Source organism: Rhinopithecus roxellana, chromosome 4, assembly GCF_007565055.1.
Source record: "Rhinopithecus roxellana isolate Shanxi Qingling chromosome 4, ASM756505v1, whole genome shotgun sequence".
Lineage (NCBI taxonomy): Eukaryota > Metazoa > Chordata > Mammalia > Primates > Cercopithecidae > Rhinopithecus > Rhinopithecus roxellana.
Window position 1 is genome coordinate 37,507,673 of NC_044552.1, and position 25,931 is coordinate 37,533,603.

At 42.5% G+C, this 25,931-nt stretch overlaps 1 protein-coding gene across 5 annotated transcripts in view; it reads left to right on the forward strand.

The window, feature by feature from the left end:
* POLH (DNA polymerase eta) overlaps positions 1–25,931 on the forward strand; it is a 35,926-nt gene that overhangs the window by 2,771 nt on the left and 7,224 nt on the right. For 2 of the 5 annotated variants that reach the window (XM_010369736.2, XM_010369737.2), the window contains exons 2-9: positions 3,202–3,342; positions 3,881–4,015; positions 8,128–8,345; positions 15,657–15,826; positions 19,564–19,667; positions 22,708–22,827; positions 23,391–23,514; positions 24,029–24,094. In XM_010369736.2, the coding sequence (XP_010368038.2) occupies positions 3,206–3,342; positions 3,881–4,015; positions 8,128–8,345; positions 15,657–15,826; positions 19,564–19,667; positions 22,708–22,827; positions 23,391–23,514; positions 24,029–24,094 (1,074 nt within the window). In that variant the 5' untranslated portion in view covers positions 3,202–3,205. The remainder of the gene's footprint in view (positions 1–3,201; positions 3,343–3,880; positions 4,016–8,127; positions 8,346–15,656; positions 15,827–19,563; positions 19,668–22,707; positions 22,828–23,390; positions 23,515–24,028; positions 24,095–25,931) is intronic. The other 3 variants (XM_030928307.1, XM_030928306.1, XM_030928308.1) reach the window with 3 other exon arrangements.

Below are 25,931 nucleotides of genomic sequence, written 5' to 3' on the forward strand. Positions count from 1 at the left end.
TGTTAGATAATAGTTGGCATCCACTCTCAAGCATGTAAGGTTTCTTCTTCCAAGCTACCATTTGTATCTTTTTGTATGTTTATCTGTTAGATTGAGTTTTCTTTTGTGTTTAAGAAATTTACATGAATAGGTAGAAAAATCACGGAATGCTACAAAGTAATTGTTACAGGCAAGAGGCACTGATGGGTGCTTTAGTGATTGAAAGATTGAAGAGAAACAGGATGTTTGCTGTCTGAAAGTATCTTTGATATTTTTAAGTTACAAAAGGAAAATAGCAACTTTATAATGACAAATGTGGCAAAAAACATTTCACTGATCATGGTTAAATAGGTAATAAGATATATTGACAGCGCCGGGCGCGGTGGCTCAAGCCTGTAATCCCAGCACTTTGGGAGGCCGAGACGGGTGGATCACGAGGTCAGGAGTTCGAGACCATCCTGGCTAACATGGTGAAACCCCGTCTCTACTAAAAATACAAAAAACTAGCCGGGCGAGGTGGCGGGCGCCTGTAGTCCCAGCTACTCAGGAGGCTGAGGCAGGAGAATGGCGTAAACCCGGGAGGCGGAGCTTGCAGTGAGCTGAGATCTGGCCACTGCACTCCAGCCTGGGCGACAGAGCGAGACTTCGTCTCAAAAAAAAAAAAAAAAAAAAAAAAAAAAGATATATTAACAGCATGTATTCCCCCCCATCACTGCCATTATATTCTTGCCAAAAATGCATAATGTTAATCATGAGAAAACATCAGACAAACCCAAATTAAGAGACATTCTCAAAATAACTGTCCAGGCCAGGCGAGGTGGCTTATGCCTGTAATCCTAGCACTTTGGGAGGCCGAGGCGGGCAGATCACAAGGTCAGGAGATTGAGACCATCTTGGCTAAGACGGTGAAATAAAAAAAAAAAAATACAAAAAAAAAAAAATTATCTGGCCGTGGTGGCAGACGCCTGTGGTCCCAGCTACTCAGTCTTGGCGGGAGAATGGCATTAACCCGGGAGGCAGAGCTTGCAGTGAGCCGAGATCGCTCCACTGCATTCCAGCCTGGGTGACAGAGCAAGACTCCCCGTCCGGGCGCAGTGGCTCACGCCTGTAATCACGCCTGTAAAAAAACAAACAAACAAAAACCAACTGAGCAATACTTAAAAGTGTCATGGTCGGCCGGGCGCGGTGGCTCACTCCTATAATCCCAGCACTTTGGGAGGCCGAGGCAGGCGGATCACCTGAGGTCAGGAGTTCGAGACCAGCCTCGCCAACACGGTGAAACCCCGTCTCTACTAAAAATACAAAAATTAGCTGGGCAAGGTGGCAGGCACCTGTAATCCCAGCTACTCGGGAGTCTGAAGCAGAAGAGTTGCTTGAGCCTAGGAGGCAAAGGTTGTGGTGAGCTGAGATCGTACCATTGTACTCCAGCCTGGGGGACAAGAGCGAGACTTTGTCTCAAAAAAAAGGTGTCATGGTCATGAGAAGCAAGGAACAACTGAGGAGATGCCACAGATTGGGGGGAGTAAAGTATGTAGTTAATAATATACCAACATTCATTTTTAAATTTTGATAATTATGTTAAGTAAGATTTAACATCAGGAAACTGGGAGTGGGAGAACTTGACCATTTTTGCAATTTTCTGTAAGTCTAAAAGTATTTCAGAGTAAAAGGTTGACATTTTTCATGAATGCTATGATGTTATATATTATTTTCTCTTTCTCTTCTCCCTGAATTTATACTTGAAGTTTGTCTATCAGCTAGATTCAGTATTGGTTCTCTTACCCTGGTGATGTGCATTTTAATTTCCATTTCCCCGTGACTAATGATGGTGAGCCTATTTTTATGTGCCAATTGGCTATTTTTGTATTTTGTGCTCAGTTCTTTTAAGGATAAGTATTTTTAAAACTTTTAATACCTATTGCTTTCATAAAATTGTACTAATTTATTCTTATGCCAGCAGTACAGGTTGAGTATCTGTGATACTATGGTATATTTATGTTAGTTTTTGTCCATGGTTCCTAGCTCATAACTCCCCTAGCTTTCGTTATAATGTTGGAGCTCTTGAAGCAAGCCTCGGAAAACAGAGTCTCTCTCTGACCTTCTCCTGCCCTCCTTTCACCTGCCCAAAGCAGGACTCTAATCTTCCCCTGCCTTTCTGATTATGGGTCATAAGACTTTCATTTCAGAAGAGGTCCTACCCCATACCCTGGAGGAAGGAATGCTACCCAGAGAGGCCAGGAAGAATCTGAACAGACAGGCCTTGCTGAGTTTCCCCAGTCTATTAGTATTAGATCATGTAGTTTTTCTCCAGTCACATTTCTACGTGTGTGTCAGTCGTGCACATCCAATGAAGTCTCCATAAAAGGCCCAAGAGGAGAGGGTTCGAAGAGCTTCTGGACAGGAACAAAAAGAGGTTCCTGGAGAGTGGTGTTCCCAGGGAGGGCATACCTTGCCATTTGTATCTCTTCATCTGTATATCCTTTATAGTAAACTAAGAAATGTGATTCCCTGAGTTCTGTGAGCCACTCTGGCAAATTAACCGAACCCAAAGAGGGGCTCATGAGATTCCCTAATTTATATCCAGTCAGAAGCACAGGTAAAACAAACTGTGGCTTGTGATTGGCATCAGAAGTAGGGGGCAGTCTTGTGGGACTGAGCCATCAACCTGTGAGATCTGACGCTTTATCCAGGTGGGTAATGTCAGACTCGAATTGGAGGATACCCACTTGGTGTCTGCTGCAGAATTGATTGCTTGTTTGTTGGTGGGGAGAAATCCTCACACATTTGATCACAGAAGTCTACCTTGTTGATTGTTGTTGAGTGAAAGAATCTTAAAAACTGTTTTTTCCACTCAGGGTATCCCTAATGTGAAATTTGAAGTCTTCCAAAATCCAAAACATTTTTTGCACCAACACAGCCAAAGGAAATATTTATTAGAGCATTGTAGGTTTAGGATTTTTGGATTACGGATTCTTAACTGGTGATTATAATGCAAATACTGCAAAATTTGAAAAAAAAAAATGCAGAGTCTCAAGCACTTTGGATCCCAAGCATTTCAGATAAGGGATACTCAACCTGTGTATTTAAATGCCTATTTCATTCTTGTTAGTTTCCATGCTCCCATGCTCATGGTAACTCATCAGTGAAAGAATGGAATTACAGTTTTCCCTAGCATTTCGGATTAGGTGTTTTTCTAACCGTCCATAAAATGTTGTGTTACAGAAAAATGGCTACTGGACAGGATCGAGTGGTTGCTCTCGTGGACATGGACTGTTTTTTTGTTCAAGTGGAGCAGCGGCAAAATCCTCATTTGAGGAATAAACCTTGTGCAGTTGTACAGTACAAATCATGGAAGGGTGGTGGGTATGTATCATTGTTATTGTTACAACTATTCAATGGTAACACAGTGGCACTGTGGCAGGTCCTTTGTTGTGGTGGTGGTGGTGACAGGGTCTTTATTGTCCCATCCAAAGTGCAGTGGCACCATCAGCTCACAGCAGCTTTTACCTGGACTCAAGTGATCATCCCTCTTCAGCCTCCCAAGTAGTTAGAACTACAGGAGCGCCCCACCATGCCAAGCTGATTTTATTTTTTGGGGAGTGGGTAGAGATGGGGATTGGTTGGCGGGGCAGAGCTCACTATATTGCCCAGGCAGGTCTTGAACTCCTGGCCTCAAGCATTCCTTCTGCTTTGGCCTCCCAAAGTGCAGGAATTGCCGGCATGAGCCACTGTGCCTGGCCCTATTTTTGAGATTTCTGAACTGCTTTGTTTTGGATTGAATGATGGCATCTGTGGTCAAAAAGTTTCTAATATGTTTATAGATTACTTGTGTTAAATGTTACTTGTTTTTGCTTGTGATCATGTAATATGTTTTCTGTTTCCTTTTTTTTTCTAACCTTAGAATAATTGCAGTGAGTTATGAAGCTCGTGCATTTGGGGTCACTAGAAGTATGTGGGCAGATGATGCTAAGAAGTTATGTCCAGATCTTCTACTGGCACAAGTTCGTGAGTCCCGTGGGAAAGCTAACCTCACCAAGTAAGAAAAAAACATTATTTAAGGAGACATAAAGGAGTCGAAAATAATACTCCATGAGTCCAGGAACTGGTGTTTTGAATTTGTTCCATGTAAATAACATCTGAAAAAATTCTTTTTGGTCAGCCGTCTTGTCTCTGTGGCAATGAAAAACAGATTTTAATACTGTGTTTTGGGGACAGTTCAAAACCATTATAACATAAAAGAGTTGCTGCCTTTCATATCTATTCAGTTCCTTAATTGTTCAAAATTGATTGTTAAATTGAGACTTAATACCAATTCCCATATTCTCCATCCAAAAATCTAAAGTATTTGAAGTAATTAAATTGACCGTGAAACATAATTTTTCCAGGAAAGGCTGAGTCAAACTGACATTCTAGTACAATATCAGGAGTTAGTTACTATAATTGAACAATATCAAGGGAGATTTCTTTGTTTTTAGATTAAGCTATCTCTCTGCAAATACTAGAAGTTTCGCCTTGGACTGGGGGATATGTATCAGCATAGCTAAGTCAGAGGTAGGCACAAACCCCAGCCTTTAATCCTAACAGCTAATATGTATTAAACCTATTATCACATGCCACGCACAGTGTTAAGCTCTCTATAGGCAATATCTCTATTAAATCTGACATCATTATAAGGTAGATACTAATATTACTCCCCCTTCACAGATAAGGAATCAAGTTCAGAGAAGTTAAATAATTTAAGTTAGGCTGGGGGTGATAGCTCATGCCTGTAATCCTAGCATTTAGGGAGGCTGACGTGGGCAGATCACTTGAGTCCAGGAGACCAGCCTGGGCAACATGGGGAAACCCCGTCTGTAACAGAAAATACAAAAATTCGCCAGGCACGTTGGAACACACCTGCAGTCGCGGCTACTTGGGAAGCTGAGGTGAGAGGATTGCTTGAGCCTGGGAGGCAGAGGTTGCAGTGGGCCCGTATCGCACCACTGCACTCCAGTCTGGGTGACAGAGTGAGACTCTGTCTCAAGAAAAAAAAGTTCAGACAGCTAAGTGAAAGACTGAGGATTCGCATGTGTTTTTTAAGATTCTAATATCTATGTTCTCATGATACACTGTGCTATGTGGTGTGGTATAGGAATCATGCTTTGACTCAGGAGCTGAGATACTTCTGAAATCTAATTCTATGAATTAGAAGTCTAAAGGTAGAGTAGCATAGCCAGACCCACATTGGATTTATTGCTAGAAAAGAAGATAGACTTGACTGAAGATTAAGTTTTCCAAATACTCTTAAAAATACCTTGCAGTGATTTGCTCAAGAGGCTGTGAGGAAGCACTGAAATCGAGTATTGTTTTGGAAAAACTCAAACTATGGTTTTCCTCTCCTCTCACACCACAAGAACGATCAACACAGAAGACATCTGTGACTAAAGGTGTGGAAGTATTTCCTCACACACCAATCGGCAGACACCAGCTGTATGTCCTCCCAGTCAATTCCAACACTGTCTACCTGGAGATGGCTTCAGATTCCACATGCTGAGTGAGGGCTCAGTACCACAAGAACACCCCCTCCTTCCTTTCCATCACAAGTCCAGGCTTTTAGAACGTCTGAACAGCTGGCTTTAAGTTGGGGTTCCCACAATCCCCTCTTTGGATTAATTTGCTGAAGTTACAGAACTCAGGAGAACACTTATTTATGTTTATTGGTTTATTATAAAGGATATTATGAAGGATACAGATAGGTTGGGCATGGTGGCTCACGCCTGTAATTCTAGCACTTTGGGAGGCTGGGACAGGAGGATTGCTTGAGCTCAGGAGTTGGAGACCAGCCTGGGCAACATAGTAAGACCTCGTCTCTACCAAAATTAAAAAAAAAAAAAGACACACACACACACAAAATTAGCCAGACATGGTGTCATGCAGCTGTAGTCCCAGCTACTCGGGAAGCTGAGGTGGGAGGATCACTTTAACCCAGGAGATTGTGGTTGCAGAGAGTCATGATCAAACCGCTGCGTCCTGCCTGGGCAGCAGTGAGATCCTGTCAAAAAAAAGATGAAAATGAAGAGATATATAGAGCAAGGCATGTGAGAAGGGGTGTGGAGCTTTCATGCCCTCCCTGGGTGAGTCACCCTCCAGGAATCTCTACCGTTACAGCTATTTGGAACCTCTCTGGACCCTGTCCTCTTGGGTTTTTAGGGAGGCTGCATTATGTACTCATGACTGATTAAACCGTTGGCCAGTAGGTGATCAAGTTGGCCATAGGTGATCAACTTGACCGGCAGACCTCTCCTCCTGTCCCCTCCTCAGAAGTTGAGGGGGTGGGGCCAAAGGTTCCAACCCTTCTGAAGCTATTATTCAACATCAGCATACAAAAAGACAAAACTTGGGTGATTCCAGGGATTTCTGGAGTTGTATGCCAGGAAACTGGGATGAAGACCCAATATATATTTCACAATATTGCAGGTATCCTTTTCTGGCTTTGTACGTGAGCATATTGCTCTTTCTTTTTTCTTTTCTTTTCTTTTTTTTTTTTTTTTTTTTGAGTGGGGGATGGAGTTTCACTCTTGTTGCCCAGGCTAGGGTCCAATGGTGTGATCTCGGCTCACGACAACCTCCGCCTCTTGGGTTCAAGTGATTCTCCTGCCTCAGCCTCCCGAGTATCTGGGATTACAGTCATGTGCCACCATGCCAGCTAATTTTGTATTTTTAGTAGAAACGGGATTTCTCCATGTTGGTCAAGCTGGTCTTGAACTCCTGACCTCAGGTGATGCACCCACCTCTGCCTCCCAAAGTGCTGGGATTACAGGTGTGAGCTGCCGTGCCTGGTCTTGCTCTTTATTTTCTTTGAGGCCTATCTTCTTCCTGGCTCAAATAATGATTTAAAAAAAAAAAGTCAAGTATTTCTCTAATTTGAGAATGTTTTAGAACAATGATTCTACTAGTTTTTATGGGTGTCATGGTGAAGAGGTACCAGTGTTTTCATTTTTATGGTAAATATAAATTCAATAGGAACAAAGAACTGGACACTACAAAGCAGGTCCAAACCAAAGCAAAGAAAATATCTGTATAGTGGCTGGGTGTGGTGGCTCATGCCTGTAATCCCAGCACTTTGGGAGGCCAAGATGGGAGGATCACCTGAGGTCAGGAATTCGAGATCAGCCTGGCCAACATGGTGAAACCCCGTCTCTACTAAAAATATTAAAAAATTCGCCGGGCATGGTGGCAGGCGCCTGTAATCCCAGCTACTTGGGAGGCTGAGGCAGGAGAATCGCTTGAACCCAGGAGGCGGAGGTTGCAGTGAGGCAAGATCCCGCTATTGCACTCCAGCCTGGGGGACAAGAGCGAGACTTCATCTCAAAAAGAAAAAGAAAAGAACCAAGAAAATATCTGTATATTGTCACAGAAAACTAGCTATACAGGCAGAGGAGCTGCTTATTAAAGTTTGAATAGAAGACATATGGTGAGATTGGTATGTATACCCTGAGGACGGTTGTCTGCGCGCCCAGACATATCACCACATTCTAGGTGCTTATCTTCAATTTGATAATTTGAATATTAGTATATCCATAAATGGTTGGTTAAGGCATGTGTGTATATGTGGTGATGACCAGTTTACATGTTAACCAAACTCACCGTTGACTGAAGTATAAAATCCATATGCCAGTTTGTTAATTTATGGTGAGAAATATTATCCTGGGGAAGACCATATACTCTGGTTCACTGATCAGTGCAGTGTTCCATGTAAATCACCCTTTTTTTTTTTTTGAGACAAAATTAGAAGCAGAAGATTTCTTGGTGGATATATGAAAATAAAAGGAATAGGTGATCACAGTAATACACAAATGTGAGGCATTTCTTTATTTTTTAGAGAGTTCCTTGTCATATAGACGTGTTCATAGTCTGAATGCTTTCTACCTTGGTAGTTCTGGCATTGTGCTAAAATGTTTGCCTCCGTGGTTCTTCCTTTTCCATGCTTCTATTATTGACCATCTGCCTGCCCGTTGACCCTTTCAGTTACTACTTTCTAGTCTCTGTTAAGCCACATGTCTCTTGATTATGTGTATTATTGTTCATTATGGCAGGGTGGGAGTGGAGCCGACAATCTCAAGGTTGCCTCTGTTTATTGCCTGCATGAATGATCCTTACACTTCTTAGGTACCGGGAAGCCAGTGTTGAAGTGATGGAGATAATGTCACGTTTTGCTGTGATTGAACGTGCCAGCATTGATGAGGCTTATGTAGATCTGACCAGTGCTGTACAAGAGAGACTACAAAAGCTACAAGGTCAGCCTATCTCAGCAGACTTGTTGCCAAGCACTTACATTGAAGGGTTGCCCCAAGGCCCTACAACAGCAGAAGAGACTGTTCAGAAAGGTACTTCCATAACATCATATTGCTTCTGCTTCCTGCCTTTGGAACCTGCTTTGCTTGGTCATGCTGATTCTCCATGGAATAATTGAAAGGAAACTTAAACTACAGCCTGAATGAATCACAAGGACTCACATGGAAGCATATACAAATTTTCTTATCTTTCCAGGTATATGGCTGTTGAGAAGCTGTGAAATCTGTATGAAAGTAAATTTCTCTTTTAGATATAACTAGGGCAGTTTAGTGTTGTCAGTAGAAGGCAGAGGCCTGGCGCTGTGGTTCACGCCTGTAATCCCAGCACTTTGGGAGGCTGAAGTGGGTGGATCATGAGGTCAGGAGTTCAAGACCAACCTGGCCAGCATGGTGAAACCCCATCTCTACTAAAATACAAAAATTAGCTGGGCATGATGGTGCGTGCCTGTAATCCGCTACTCAGGAGGCTGAGGCAGGAGAATTGCTTGAACCAGGACCCAGGAGGCAGAGGTTGCGGTGAGCCAAGATCTCACTACTGCACTCCAGCCTAGGCTACAGAGGGAGACTCCATCTCAAAAAACAAAAAAATCAATAGAAGGCTGACTGAGCACTTTGTCATTGGTAGCTTAATTTATATTATTGTAACTTAGTGTCTTGGTTAACTCATATATAAGAAGGGTGAGCTTTTTAAAGGGGGACCTCAGATATAGGGAGTTGAGTGATTCGAAATTTCTATTCACTTCTTAGCACATTATTACATGGGCTGCACAAGGCCCTTCTCATTGTATTTTGCTACTTTTACCCTTCATAGTGATTTTCCCACTCCCTCTGTACCCCACTCACCCTCTTGTACCCGCTGATATACTTGATATATCTTAGATGTGTATATATCTCTTCTCTTCATTTCTTTATTTTGAGATGGAGCGTCACTCTCGCCCTGGCTGGAGTGCAGTGGCACGATCTCAGCTCACTGCAACCTCCGCCTGCACAGTTCAAGCAGTTCTCCTGCCTCAGCCTCTGGAGTAGCTGGGATTACAGGCATGTACCACCAAACCCGGCTAATTTTTGTATTTTTCATAGAGACGGGGTTTTGTCGTGTTGACCAGACAGATCTCGAACTCCTGACCTCAAATGATCCACCTGCTTTGGCCTCCCAAAGTGCTGGGATTACAGGTGTAAGCTACCGCACCCGGCTTATATCTTTATAAGTTACCCAGTATTGCTTTGTATATGTGCTTTTTAATTATAAGATGATTTTGTGCTATTAATAGATCTCATTCTTTTTCTTAATTTTCCCTCAGTAGTGACCTTAGAGAGCTCTCCCTGTGGCTGTATTTATTTGTAATTGATGGCTTCCATGGCTGTTTGCAGCATAATCCATGATATGGATCCACCATGTTTACAGACCATTTTCCCTAGTGACGAATTCATTGGTTGCTTCTAATGTCCTACTGTAACAGTTTATATTCCCCCTAGCAGTACATAAAAGTTCCTGTTTCCCCCATATTCTCAACAACTCGTATCATCTAATGTTTAAAAATATTTGCTGGCTGGGTGCAGTGGCTCATGCCTGTAATCCCAGCACTTTGGGAGGCTGAGGCAGGCGAATCATGAGGTCAGGAGATTGAGACCATCCTGGCTAACATGGTGAAACCCCGTCTCTACTAAAAATACAAAAAAATTAGCCTGGCGTGGTGGTGGGCACCCGTAGTCCCAGCTACTTGGGAGGCTGAGGCAGGAGAGTGGCATAAACCCGGGAGGTGAGCTTGCAGTGAGCTGAGATCACGCCACTGCACTCCAGCCCGGACGATAGAGTGAGACTCTGTCTCAGAAAAATAAATAAATAAATAAATAAATAAATAATTGCCAATATAATGTTTGTTTTGCTTTAATTTACATTTCTGTGATTACTAATTGAGATTGAAGATCTCTTCATACACTTGTAAGCCAGCTGAGTTTCTGCTTCTGTGATTTACGTATTTATAATCTTTGCCCATTTTTCCATGACAAATGGTAAAATTATTTATTTTTTTATTTGCAAGAGTTCCTTGTATATCCTATCCTAATTATTAGTTCCTTGTCTTTTTTTTTTGGAGATGGAAGTCTCACTATGTTGCCCAGGCTAGAGTGCAGTGGCTATCAGTGGCTATTCACAGTGTGTGATTATGGCTCCACTGCAGCCTTGAACTCCTGGGCTCAAACAATCCTCCCACCTCAGCCTGCAGGGTAGCTGGAACTACAGGTATGCGCCATCATGCCTGGCTAATTTTTAAATTTTTTGTTGAAGTCTCACTATGTTGCCCAGGCTTTTATTTTCTACTTGGATATTGATGTGTTAGAAAATGATAAATGGTTTTTTTAAATAAATTCATGTTTTACTTTATCTGTCTGAAAAAAACTTGTGATGTAATCTGTATGAAGTGTTTTAATAACACGTACTTGAAGGTTAAATTTTTTTTTCCTATATTTGAATAGAATTAGAACAATAAAAACTTGCTTTTGTGGCCGGGCACAGTGGCTCACGCCTGTAATCCAAGCACTTTGGGAGGCTGAGGTGGGTGGATCACGAGGTCAGGAGTTCAAGACCAGCCTGGACAAGAAGGTGAAACTTCGTCTTTACTAAAAATACAAAAAAATTAGCTGGGCGTGGTGGCACGCACCTGTAATCCCAGCTATTCGGATGGCTGAAGCAGAGAATTCCTTAAACCCAGGAGGGAGAGGTTGCAGTGAGCCGAGATCGCACCCCTGGACTCCAACCTGGGCGACAGAGCAAGACTCCGTCTAAAAAAAACAAAACAAAACTGCTTTTGTGATAATGTTAGATTATGATAGTCCTAGATTCCAGGTCTAAGAATTTGCATAAGAATGAGGGTTTTTTGTTCTGTTTTGTTTTGTTTTTCTTTGAGATGGAGCCACTCTATCACCCAGGCTGGAGTGCAGTGGTGCAATGTCGGCTCACTGCAACCTCTGCCAGAATGAGGTCTTTTTTTTAATTGAATATTATGAAATTCAGTTGTATGCCCCCAGAGCAAATAATTCTGCGTAAGTTTCATGTTTTGGCTGGGCGTGGTGTCTTACACCTGTAATCCCAGCACTTTGGGAGGCCGAGGCGGGTGGATCACCTGAGGTCAGGAGTTGGAGACCAGCCTGGCCAACATGGTGAAACCCTATCTCTACTAAAAATACAAAAATTAGCCAGGCACAGTTGCAGGTGCCTGTAATTCCAGCTACTCAGAAGGCTGAGGCAGGAAAATCGCTTGAGCCCAGGAGGCGGAGGGTGCAGTGAGCCGAGATTGCACCACTGCACTCCAGCCTGGGTGGCAACAGAGCAAGACTGTGTCTCAAAAGAAAAAAAAAGATGTAAGATGTAAACTTTGGTTTTGCTGCTGAACAATTGTATGATATGCCTTTAATGTGTTTTGCAGAAGGGTGGTAGTAAAATTGCCCAGGGAAGCTTGTGACTTAAGGAATTATTTTATTTTCTGATCCTGATAATGCAAACTATATCAAGCTAGAGGCTGCAGAGCCTTTAGGTCTTTGGACAAAATATAATGGACAATAAAGATGTGCCACTTATAAAGGAAGCAAAATCATGGCACATAAGCTTTTGATATTTGATATTTTATTATTCTGGGACCAGAGTCAGAAGTTTAATTATCATAAGAAAAGTGTTCTTTGGTCTTACCTTTCTGTACCACATCTTAATATATAACTTTTTTAAAATTTCTATGTACAACACTGATTTTTTGGTATCACCCAGGCTGGAATGCAGTTGTGAGATCTTGGCACACTGCAGCCTCCACCTCTGGGGTTCAAGTGATTCTCATGCCTCAACCTCCTGAGGAGCTGGGGTTATAGGCATTTGCCACCATGCTGGCTAAGTTAAAATGGTCCAGAAAGTCACACAATTACAATAAATTATTCATATTTTTATTTCCCAAAGCTAATATATACTAGTATAAGTTGTTTTAAATGATGGATGTTTTAATAGTATTTATTGTTCTTAATATGTGCAAGCTTTGGTGTTTCAGGAAAATAGATAATTAAAAAAAAAAAAGCGCAAGCCACTGTGCTGAGGAACTTTATTTTAAAAAACTACCTTTTGGCCGGGCACAGTGGCTCACGCCTATAATCCCAGCACTTTGGGAGCCCTTGAGATCAGGAGTTCAAGACCAGCCTGGCCAACATGGTGAAACCCCATCTCTACTAAAAATACAAAAATTAGCTGGGCCTGGAGGTGCACGGCTGTAGTCCCAGCTACTCAGGAGGCTGAGGCAGGATAATTGCTTCAACCTGGGAAGTGGAGGTTGCAGTGAGCTGAGATCGTGCCACTGCAGTCTAGCCTGGGCAACAGAGCAACTCTGTCTCAAAAAAAAAAAAAAAAAAAATTAATAAACTGTCTTTTAATCCTCATAACAGCTATATGAAGTGCAGTTTGTAGACAAGGAAACTGAAGCTTAGAGAATTATGTAACTTGTCCAAAGTCACATGGTCAGTAGGTTATGAAGCCAATATTTGAATCTTGCTTGACTGCAGAATGTTCTTTTAACAATTATGCTCTACTTCTTGTGATCATACATAGTGGCTCATGCCTGTAATCCCCATCACTTTGTGAGGCCAAGGCTGGGGGCTGGGGAGATGGGGGGCACATAGGAGGGTTTGCTTGAGTCCAGGAGTTTGAGACCATCCTTGGTGACATGGTAAAACCCCGTCTCTACAAAAAATACAAATTAGCTGGACGTGGTGGCATCTGCCTGTAGTCCTAGCTACTTGGGAGGCTGAGGTAGGAGGATCGCTTGAGCTCAGGAGGCAGAGATTGGCCTGCCAAAAGACAGGGTTTTTATTTAAGTTGTTTTTCTTTTTTGAGGGGCAGTCTCGCTCAGCTCACTGCAACCTCCGCTTCCCGGGTTCAAGCAATTCTCCTGTCTCAACCTCCTGAGTAGCTGGGATTATAGGTGTGCACCACCATGTCTGGCTAATTTTTGTATTTGTATTTTTAGTAGAGATGGGGTTTTACCATGGTGGTCGGACTGGTCTCAAACTCCTGACCTCGTGATCTGTCCGCCTTAGCCTCCCAAAGTGCTGGAATTATGGACGTGAACCACCACGCACAGCCCAAAAGATAGTTTTTTAAAATAAAGTTCTTTGGCCTGGCACGGTGGCTCACGCCTGTAATCCCAGCACTTTGGGAGGCCGAGGAGGGCGGATCACAAGGTCAGGAGATCGTAGACCATCCTGGCTAACACGGTGAAACCCTGTCTCTACTAAAAAAAATACAAAAAAATTAGCTGGGAATGGTGGCAGGCGCCTGTAGTCCCAGCTACTTGGGAGGCTGAGGCAGGAGAATGGCATGGACCCGGGAGGCGAAGCTTGCAGTGAGCCAAGATCGCACCACTGCACTCCAGCCTGGGCAGCAGAGCGAGACTCTGTCTCAAAAAATAAAATAAAGTTCCTCAGCACAATGGCTTGCATGTATTTTTCTTTCTTTTTTTTATTATCTATTTTCCTGAAACACCAAGGCTTGCACATATTAAGAACAATAAATACTATTAAAACATCCATCATTTAAAATAGTGTATACTAGTATATATTAGTGAGCCAAGATCATGCCACTACACTCCAACCTGGATGACAGAGTGTGACTCTATCTCAGAAAATACAATAATTATGTCTACTTCCTTTTACAGATAAAAGGTTAAGGACTTTAATGTGGTACTTGGAAGCTAGCTAGAATAGTTGAAGGAGAGGACTTCGTGATAGATAAACTTGCAATAAACCCTAAAATATAGATGTGTTTAAGCAAAGGAAAGAAGAACAGAGTTGAGGAGTAAGAGCTTGCCGGGTGCGGTGGCTCAGGCCTGTAATCCTGGCACTTTGGGAGTCCGAGGCGGGCAGATCATGAGCTCAGGAGATCGAGACCATTCTGGCTAACTTGGTGAAACCCCATCTCTACTAAAAATACAAAAAAATTAGCCGGGCGTGGTGGTGGGCGCCTGTAGTCCCAGCTACTCGGGAGGCTGAGGCGGGAGAATGGCGTGTACCTGGCAGGCAGAGCTTGCAGTGAGCTGAGATCGTGCCACTGCACTCCAGCCTGGGCGACAGAGCAAGACTTGGTCTCAAAAAAAAAAAAAAAAAAAAGAATAAAGAAAACCTGAATAAAATAGGGTGGTGGGGTGGGTTGCAATGGATATGTGAAATATTTTAAAGTAGCCTTTGTTGACTAAATAAATGGCTGCATAATGAAGAATGAAAGAAAGAAAATAAGCCAATATTAATGTGGGTTTTAAGCCCTTAATAGAAATAGGGAGTTGGTTGGGAAAGAACATTTGAGAAGGAAGACAAAGTTTGATTTTAGTTATGTTTAGTTGGAAACTATAATTAAAAATTCAAGAAAAGTTCTGTAGGCAGTCAGGAAAAGTTCGTCTGAGGGAGGTAGAGCTGAGGAATTAGAGTGTAAGTTTGGGGATAAAGATTTGTATGTACTCAGCATAAGATATTTTCAAGATCTTAAGTCCCAAGCAACATCTAACTTAAAACAGCTTGTTAGGGAAATAAATCTGGTGCCTCAGAGTGGATTTTAAGTTACTCGGCTGGAATCCACCTCTAAAAACATGTAAATGTTAAAAAGCTTGTATTGAAGCTTGAATTAATTCTGAATATTTTCTAATTGAAAAAAATTTTCTTGGAGATGTTCAAGTGGTTAAATATGGTAGGAGAAAGAAAATTCAAGACAACTGGGGAGATAAATGTGTTTTCATTATTTTATTTATTTATTTATTTACTTACTTAGAGATGTAGTCTTGCTCTGTCGCCCAGGCTGGAGTGCAGCGGCACAATCTCGGCTCACTGCAACCTCCGCCTCCTGATTTCAAGCGAATCTCCTGCCTCAGCCTCTTGAGTAGCTGTGATTACAGGCCTGTACCACCACGCCAAGCTAATTTTGTATTTTTAGTAGAGACGGGGTTTTGCCATGTTGGCCAGGCTGGTCTTGAACTCCTGACCTCAGTTGATCCACCCACCTTGGTCTCCCAAAGTGCTGGCAATACAGGCGTGAGCCACCGTGCCTGGCTGAAAATGTGTTTTAAAATCATTGCTCATGAAAGATGATATTAATACAAAATATTTGTTGTACAGAAAATTGAGCCTATGCTGAAGCTAAGCTGTGGGAATCACTCTGAAGGAGAAATTGATCTCTCTCATAATTAGTCTTCTAAACTGGATGCCATTTTTTTGTGAAAACTTATATGTCTAAATACCTGTAATCTAAGCATTTCTACATTAGATAGCACAATTAAATAGATCATTTTTTTAAATGTCTAAATGTGACTTCTTAATTCATTTCAGAGGGGATGCGAAAACAAGGCTTATTTCAATGGCTCGATTCTCTTCAGCTTGATAACCTCACCTCTCCAGACCTGCAGCTCACCGTGGGAGCAGTGATTGTGGAGGAAATGAGAGCAGCCATAGAGAGGGATACTGGTTTTCAGTGTTCAGCTGGAATTTCACACAATAAGGTGAAGGCTAATAGTAGATTTCAAAGAGAAACATTGATATCCTTAGTCAAATACAGCAGGGACAGTGGGACATTTCAATTATTACACATAGGCTGGTTGTAGTCGCGCACGCCTATGTGGGTGGATTGCGTGAGCCCAGGAGTTGTAGAGCAGCCTGGGGAGCATGTTGAAACCCAATCTCTACAAAAGAATTAGCCAGGTGTGGTGGTGTGCACCTACAGTCCCAGCTACTCAGGAGACTGAGGTGGGAAGATCAGCTGAGTCCAGGAGGTTGAAGCTGCAGTGAGCCGAAATCATACCACTGCACTTCAGCTTGGGCGACAGTGAGACTGTCTCCAAAAAAAAAAAAAAGGTTGTTACACATATACTTTGAATGGATTTCTGTTTAAGATTCATGTTGAGGCCCAAATCAAAGCATAAGTAATTCTTTAACATGGAAATGGACATACTAAGAAGCAAGCTGAAGGCCTGGCGTGGGGGCTCATGCCTGTAGTCCCAGCACTTTGGGAGGCTGAGGCAGGTAGATCACCTGAGGTCAGGAGTTCGAGAGCAGCCTGACCAATATGGTAAAGCACCATCTCTACCAAAAATAAAAAAATTAATAAACCAGACGTGGTGGCGTGCACCTGTAGTCCCAGCTACTCGGGAGGTTGAGGCAGGAGAATTGCTTGAACCTGGGAGGCGGAGGTTCCAGTGAGCCAAGATTGTGCCACTGCACTCCAGCCTGGGCAACAAAGCAAAGACTCCGTCTCAAAAAAAAAAAAAAAGAAAGAAAAATTACAGCTAATGCTTATTTATGCAGTGACATCTAAATGACAGTTGGCCCTCTGTATCTGCAAGTTTCATATCTGGGGATTCAACCACCCATGGTTCAAAAATATATATATATTTTTAAATTAAAAGGCCCAATATAACAATGCAAAATTATACAAATGAAAAAACAAGTCCAGGCACAATGGCTCACACCTGTAATCCCAGCACTTTGGGAGGCCAAGGCAGGCAGATCACCTGAACCGAGGAGTTTGAGACCAGCCTGGGCAACATGGCAAAACCCATCTCTCCCAAAAATACAAAAAAATTAGCTGGGTGTGGTGGCACACACCTGTAGTCTCAGATGCTTTGGGGACTGAGGCACGATAATTGCTTGAACCTGGGAGGTGGAGGTTGCCGTGAGCTGAGATTGCACCATTGCACTCCAGCCTGGGCAACAGAGTGAGACTCTGTCTAAAAAAAAAAAGAAAGAAAAAGAAAAGCCTAGTGTGGTGGCTCTTGCCTATAATCCCAGCATTTTGGGATGCCGAGGCAGGTGGATCATGGGGTCAGGAGTTTGAGAGTAGCCTGGCCAACATGGTGAAACCCTGTCTACTAAAAATACAAAAAGTAGCTGGGTGTGGTAGTGGTCACCTGTAAAAAATCCCAGCTACTCGGGAGGCTAAGGCAGAAGAATTGTTTGAACCCGGGAGGCATGGGTTGCAGTAAGCCGAGATCATGCCATTGCACTCCAGCCTTGCACTCTTGGGTAACAAGAGCAAGACTCCATCTCAAAAAAAAAGAAAAGAAAAACCAATACACTATAAGAGCAGTTTATATAGCATTTACATTGTACGTTATAGGTGTTATAAGTAATTAGAGATGATTTAAAGTATACAGAAGGACATACAAAGGTTATATGCAAATACTACACCATTTTATATTATGGGAGTTGTGCATTTTATATGCAGGACTTGGGATTTTGACATTCACTGGGGGTCTTAGAACCAATCTCCTGCAGATATTGAGAGATGACAGTATTTCCTTAATGACTGAACTGTCTGTGGAAAAAAGGAAGCTAGTCTTTGAACTTACATCACTTGCTGAATTTTTATTTTTATTTTTATTTTTTATTATTTTTTTGAGATGGAGTTTCGCCCTGTTCCCCAGGCTGGAGTGCATGGCCTGATCTCAGTTCACTGCAGCCTCTGCCTCCTGGGTTCAGGTGATTCTCCTGCCTCAGCCTCCCGAGTAGCTGGGATTACAGGTGCACACCACCATGACTGGCTAATTCTTCTATTTTTACTGGAGACAGGGTTTCACCATATTGGCCAGGCTGGTCTGGAACTCCTGACCTCAAGTGATCCACCCACCTCAGCCTCCCAAAGTGCTGGGATTACAGGTGTGAGCCACCGTGCCCAGCCGCTTGCTGAATATTTTTGTATTATCTTGTTATGTGGAGTTGCCTGGGTATTTTATGCTTTTGCCTATTCCCTGTTTTCTTATGAGAGCAATAAAAGGAACAATACAATTTTATTAATTTAGACCACTATTTTAATTTAGGGTACACAGTTCCCAAAAATTCAGGAGCAGAATAACTGGTTTTCTGATTAATTATGAATAAAGTATAGCAAGAGCCCAGGACTTTCATCCCTTTCTGACCAAAGCTCAGTAACTGGGCAGTGGCTGATTATCCTTGGTTGATACCTTCTCCTCCCTTCAATACAAGGAAAGTTGCCAAACTACCCATCTGAATTTTTTTGGTTTTTTTTTTTTTTTTTTTTTCCTGGTTGGATGAAGGGAAACAATAGCTTCAGTGTAATTTAAACCAGACTAAATACCGTTGAAGTGCTTTACTCTTAGAAAAGATTTATCTTGGCCGAGCGCAGTGGCTCACGCCCGTAATCCCAGAACTTTGAGAGCCTGAGGCTGGTGGATCACCTGAGGTTGGGAGTTCGAGACCAGCCTGACCAACATGGAAAAACTCCATCTCTACTAAAAATACAAAATTAGCTGGGCATGGTGGCTCATGCCTGTAATCCCAGCTACTCAGGAGGCTGAGGCAGGAGAATTGCTTGAACCCGGGAGGCAGAGGTTGCAGTGAGCTGAGATCGTGCCATTGCACTCCAGCCTGGGCAACAAGAGCAAAACTCTGTCTTTAAAAAAAAAAAAAGTTCTATTTGGAGACTGAGGTGGGCCAATCACGAGTTCAAGAGATCTCGAGGCCATCCTGGCCAACATGGTGAAACCCCGTCTCTACCAGAAATACAAAAATTAGCTGAGCATGGTGGCACACACCTGTAGTTCCAGCTCAGGAGGCTGAGGCAGGAGAATCGCGTGAACCCGGTGAGAGGGAGATTGCCTTGAGCCGAGATCGCACCACTACCTTCCAGCCTGGTGACAGAGCAAGACTCTGTCTCAAAAAAAGAAAAAAAAAAGAGTTCTCAAGGATTTAAGCTTTTTCATTTTTTAAGTGTTATTTATAAGAAGGTGTTTGTTATTGGAGAATGGTTTTGAGCCCAATCTCTGTAACAGATACTAAATTATGATAATTTGTGTTAAATTGGGGACTCAAAATGGACCAACTATTAAGAAATGTAAATGGGATAGGGTAAAACAAGTATGTTTCAGCATTTTTATATAGACACTGAGAAATGCATCTTGCTTGAGTTTCTCCTGCAGTCTCTCTACTTTTCAAACTTCTTGAAGTAGGAATAGATGGGAAGGAAAAAATGACTAGAGGAAAACAGAATGGGAGAGATGTGGGAAGAAGAGTGAGGATAATGATTTTGCATCAGGATAATGATGTGGGATATCAAGTTTTAGAGATGTCTTGAGTTTCTGGTTTTATTTTTGTTTTTAATGTAGAAACCATTGGTTACAGCCATTAAGCTCTGTGTGTGTGTGTGTATGGTATGTGTATGTTTATATTCACCAACTTTGGTGGGTTGACAGTAACGAGGTTTTTACACTTTGCATGCTTCCAGGTCCTGGCAAAACTAGCCTGTGGACTAAACAAGCCCAACCGCCAAACCCTGGTTTCACATGGGTCAGTCCCACAGCTCTTCAGCCAAATACCCATTCGCAAAATGTAAGTGTTCAGGCAGCACGTTAAATTTCATTTATATCCACGTGTAGAAACTCTCTGGTTGTAGTTTCTTGTGTTAGTAATTAAGGACTGGAGCCAGGAGAAATAGGTACCAGGCAGTTAGAAGGAAGACAACACAGAACATTTTGAAACACACGCTGAGATTTTTATTTTTATTTATTTATTTATTTATTTTTTGAGACAGAGTTTCATTCTTGTTGCCTACACTAGAGTGCAATGGCGCAGTGTCGGCTCCCTGCAACCTCCACCTCCCAGGTTCAAGCAATTCTCCTGTCTTAGGCTCCTGAGTAGCTGGAATTATAGGTGCTGACCACTACGCCTGGCTAATTTTTGTAATTTTGGTAGAGACAGGGTTTCACCATGTTGGCCAGGCTGCTCTCAAACTCTTGACCTCAGGTGATTTGCTGTCCTCAGCCTCCCAAAGTGCTGGGATTACAGGCGTGAGCCACTGCACCCAGCCATGCTGAGACTTACTGAACCTTCAGTTCTGGGTTATCTGTGGCAGATACTTAATCCTGAATTTTAAAAAAATGAGCCAGGTGTGGTGGCTCACACCTGTAGTCCCAGCACTTTGGTAGGCCAGGGCAGGTGGATCGCTTGAGCCCAGGAGGTCAAAACCAGTCTAAGCAGCATAGTGAGACCCCATCTCTACAAAAAATAAATAAATAGGCCAGGTGTGATGGCTCACGCCTGTAATCCCAACACTTTGGGAGGCCGAGGTGGGTGGATCACCTGAAGTCAGGAGTTCGAGACCAGCCTGGCCAACATGGTGAAACCCGATTTCTACTAAAAATACAAAAATTAGCTGAGCGTGGTGGTGGCGCCTGTAATCCTAGCTACTCGGGAGACTGAGGCAGGAGACTCGCTTGAACCCAGGAGGCGGAGGTTGCAGTGAGCCGAAATGGCGCCATTGCACTCCAGCCTGGGTGACAAGAGCAAGACTCCGTCTTAAAAAATAATAATAATAATAAATCAAGTTTTAGCTGTATGTTTAACTTCCCTCTAGACTTTTTATTCAAGTCTGTTATTAAGTAACAAACAGGAATTTTACTTCTTTTCTTTCCTCTAATAGCAAATCAAGGTGTTCAGGGCTGCTGAATTTCAGCTCCCAAAGTAGGCATTAGAGAAGAAGCCAAGTCAAATGAACAGGTTGTGCCTACCAGTTGTGTGGCTTTGACAAGGACTTATAATATTGTAGAAAGGACAAGGTAAAAAGCAATAGTAAAAGTGCTGTCATAAGACTGTATAATTGATAAATGAATTGTGCAGGTAGAACAAACTTCACAAAAGAAGGGAGTATTTGGAGAAGGATTTATAAAAAGGCATGGGATTTTGTTTTGAGATTTGGCACAATTTGGAGAGTCAGACAAAAACAGCAAAGCAGTACTGATTTGGAGAACTTTTTAGCACAAAGAGGGGAAAGTATGAGATATTTTCAGTGAACTGGGACCTAAAGTAGTTCAGCTGCACCATATTGAGGAAGATAATGGAAATAGACTGAAAAGATGATTTAAAGACAGATTATAGGGAGCCTCAAAGGCTAGGCTAAAGAATTTTGACCTTTTTTTTTTTTTTTTTTTTTTGAGACGGAGTCTCACTCTGTGCCCAGGCTGGAGTGCAGTGGCATGATTTCGGCTCACTGTAGCCTCCACCTCCTGGGTTCAAGCGATTCTCCTGCTTCAGCCACCTGAGTAGCTGGGACCACAGCTGTATGCCACCACGCCCGACTAATTTTTGTATTTTTTTTTTTTTTTTTTTTTTTTTTTTGAGACGGAGTCTTGCTCTGTCACCCAGACTGGAGTGCAGTGGCCGGATCTCAGCTCACTGCAAGCTCCGCCTCCCGGGTTCACGCCATTCTCCTGCCTCAGCCTCCCGAGTAGCTGGGACTACAGGCGCCACCACCTCACCCGGCTAGTTTTTTGTATTTTTTAGTAGAGACAGGGTTTCACTGTGTTAGCCAGGATGGTCTCGATCTCCTGACCTCATGATCCGCCCGTCTCAGCCTCCCAAAGTGCTGGGATTACAGGCTTGAGCCACCGCGCCCGGCCTAATTTTTGTATTTTTAGTAGAGACGAGGTTTCACTATTTTGGCCAGGCTGGTCTCAAACTCCTGGCCTCCAATGATCCGCCTGCCTTGGCCTCCCAAAGTACTGGGATTACAGGCATGAGCCACTGTGCCCAGCTGACTGTGTTTATATTTAGAGCTCACTGCAGCCTTAACCCCCTGGGTTCCAGCAATCCTCCTGCCTCAGCCTCCCAAGTAGCTGGGACCACAGGCACATGCCACCATGCCCAGTTAATTTGCTGGAGTACAGTGGCACAATCTCGGCTCACTGTAACCTCTGCCTCCTGGGCTCAAGTGATCCTCCCACTTCAGTCTCCCAAGTAGCTGGGACTACAGTTGCACACCACCACACCCAACTAATTTTTTTGTATTTTTTTGTAGAGACAGGGTTTCGCCATGTTGTTCAGACTGTTCTCAAACTCTTGGGCTCAAGAGATCCACTCGCTTTGGCCTCCCAAAGTGCTGGGACTACAGACGTGAGCCACCACACCTGGCCTTAATTTTTTTTGTAGAGTTGGGGTCTTACTCTGTTGCCAAGGCTGGTCTCAAACTCCTGGACTCAAGCAGTCTTCCCGCCTTGGCCTCCCAAAGTGCTAGGATTATAGGTATGAGCCACTATGCCCGGCCAGATTATATATTAAGTAAAGTTTTAGCCATGGAAGGGATTTATTTTGTGTTTGGGATTTTAATCCCCAAACAGGACAGCAGGTGTTGTACAATTGAAAGTTTTATATACAGTTTACTTGATAGTTAATCAAGGACTTTAACCTTTTGGTTATGTTATTGTTAATCTTCTCCTCAAATTCTAACTCCCAGAGTAACTGAATTCCCAGAATATATGCTCTCATTTGTCCTGAACCTTTTGGAGAGCTACTTACAAAGTAGAATGTCTTATGTTTGCTGCTAATTAGATATTTATGATGTGACCTATCAATTCTTTGTCTCCTTTGTTATCAGCCGTAATCTTGGAGGAAAGCTAGGGGCCTCTGTCATTGAGATCCTAGGGGTAGAATACATGGGTGAACTGACACAGTTCACTGAATCCCAGCTCCAGAGTCATTTTGGGGAGAAGAATGGGTAAGTGATTCTTTTTTTTTTTAATCATAAACTTTATGGAGATGCAATATTCAAATATAGACAAAAGCATCTAGTAAAATCTAGACCTATCTTTAGGTTAACATTTGTTTCTTGAGATAATTTCACTGGTCCTTCTTGCTTTAAAATCTTGGGTCACTATGGCCTATCAGTCTAGACTAGTTTTTTCCACGTACCTGGGTGGTTAATAGATAGGATTTGTTACTTTGATGCCTGACTATATACTAATTACATCATTCATGCATGCTGAGATGCTATATTCTCTTAAAATGCTTGTTTAATGCCCTAGCAAGCACACACACACTTGGGGATATGAATCAGTGGCTTACTTGGCATTTTTCCAAAAATACAAATGATGACTTGGCTTTAGAAAGTAGAACCAGTGTTCTCCTTGTCCATATATTGCACTGGAATTTACTGAGAAGGGCAGGATTTTGTCAGAGGTCCAGTACACTAAATTTTGGACAAGGTTTTAGTTATTTGGTTTTGTTTTAACAAGAATAATCACTTAATTTCACCTTAACGTTTTTTTCTGGTCTTATTAGGTCTTGGCTGTATGCCATGTGCCGAGGGATTGAACATGATCCAGTTAAACCCAGGCAACTACCCAAAACCATTGGCTGTAGTAAGAACTTCCCAGGAAAAACAGCTCTTGCTACTCGGGAACAGGTAAGCAGGCATTCTTGACAGAACATTACCTCTTTTAAAGGGGTCAGTGGGTAGGTTTTGGTAGCTGTGGAAGGTTTAATAGGTTAGAGGAGACCTTTATAAAGTATGAAGAAAACAGATGTTCTTTCCTTGGGTTGGAAATTGACTAGTTTATGATGATTACTTTTTTCCCTTTCTTCCATCGAAATAAAATGGAATTTCTCATTTGTTTACTAGATGGAGACTTGGAAAGCTTAGGATATTATGCTTCAAGTTTGTGTCTTGCCTTTTTCTCAGAGCTGGAACATGCTTGAAAGTCACCTGATGGCAAACCAGCAGGAAAAGAAAATGACAGACTTGAGCTAGGGCAGGATAGCAGGACTGGGAACATTTCTGTGATCTGGTGATCCTTTGATTATGGGGAGTCTTTTGTGCACAGTTCTGTTTGGGAGAAAAGAAAGAACAAATACACCATCGAGTTCTTAATAGACTTCGAGTGTTTAAATGAAATATTAAAGTCTCAATACTTTTTTAGGTACAATGGTGGCTGTTGCAGTTAGCCCAGGAACTAGAGGAGAGACTGACTAAAGACCGAAATGATGTAAGATTTTCTTTCTTTATTCTTTATTCTTTATTCTTGGGGTAGGCTTTGCGATTTACGTATCAGCTGCTCTTTACCTTATGGAGCAGGAACAAAGACAGAAAAAAGTATTAGCATAGGAAATATCTGTTTTCTTTTTCTTTTTCCTTTTTTTTTTTTTTTTTTTTAAAAGACATGGTGTCACTATCTCCCACACTGAGTATACTGGCACAATCATGGCTCACTGCAACCTTGACTTCCCAGGCTCAAGCTCTCCTCCCAACTCAGCCTCCTGAGTAGCTGGGACTACAAGTGCATGCCACTACAACTGGCTAAATTTTTTTATTTTTTGTAGAGACAGGGTCTTGCTAGGAGGAAATTTTAAGAAATCTTTTTTTTTTTTTTTTTTGAGACATAGAGTTTTCCCTCTTGTTGCCTAGGCTGGAGTGCAGTGGTATGATCTTGGCTCACTGCAACCTCCGCCTCCTGGTTCAAGTGATTCTCCTGCCTCACCCTCCCAAGTAGTTAGGATTACAGGCACACACCACCATACCCGGCCAATTTTTTTGGTATTTTCAGTAGAGACGGGGTTCTACCATATTGGCCAGGCTGGTCTTGAATGCCTCACCTCAGGTGATCCGCCCACCTCAGCCTCCCAAAATGTTGGGATTACAGACATAAGCCACCATGCCCAGCCAGTAGTGGCAGTTGTAAGCACATTTTATTGTGTATATTTGATGTTTACAACATGATGCTATGGGATACATATAGTAAAATGGTTACTGTAGTGTAGCAAATTAACATATCTATCATTTCACATACTTTTTTGAAAAGAAAAAAAAAGTAGTTAAAATCTACTTAAAATCCCTAATAGAATTTTATTAACTATAGTCCTCACTTGTACATTAGCTCAATAGACTTGTTCACCCTACGTGTCTGCTACTTTATGTCCTTTTACTTACATCTCCCCATTTCTTCCTCCCCTCCCCCATCCCAGGTAACCACTGTTTTATTCTCTGTCTCTGTATATTTGACTTAAAAAAAAAAATTCTGATCATTTACATTTTTCTTTCTAATGTTAAAGACATCTGACGATTAGTTTCTCTCCTTTTTTTTTTGAGACTGAGTTTTGCTCTATCACCCAGGCTAGAGTGCAGTGGAGCAATCTTGGCTCACTGCAACCTCCACCTCCCAAGTTCAAGTGATTCTCCTGTCTCAGCCTCCTGAGTAGCTGGTATTACAGGTGCCTGCCACCACGCCTGGCTAATTTTTTTATTTTTAGTAGAGATGGGGTTTCACCATATTGGCTGCACTGATCTTGAACTCCTGACCTCATGCGATCTGCCCATCTTGGCCTCCCAAAGTGTTGGGATTACAGGCATAAGCCACCACACCTGTCAGTTTCTCTCCTTTTAAAATAGCTTTATTGACATATACTTTACATACCATAAAATTCAACCATTTAAAATAGTTCAGTGGTTTTAGTATATTGCAGAGTTCTACAACTATTCTACAATCAACTTTAGAGCATTTTTATCACCCCCAAAACAAATCTTGTACCCATTACCGGTCACTCCCCCTTTCTCTCCCAGCTACCCCCAGCCCTAGGCAACCACTACATTGCTTACTGTTCTGGACATTTCATATAAATGTGGTCTTTTGTGACTGGCTTGAAGTCTTTCACTTAACATGTTTTCAAGGTTCAGCTGTATTGTAGTGTGTATCAGTACTTACTCTTTTTTTTTTTTTGAGACAGAGTCTTGCTCTGTCACCGGGCAGGAGTGCAGTGGTGCAGTCTTGGCTCACTGTAACCTCCGCCTCTCAAGTTCAAGTGATTCTGCTGCCTTAGCCTCCCGAG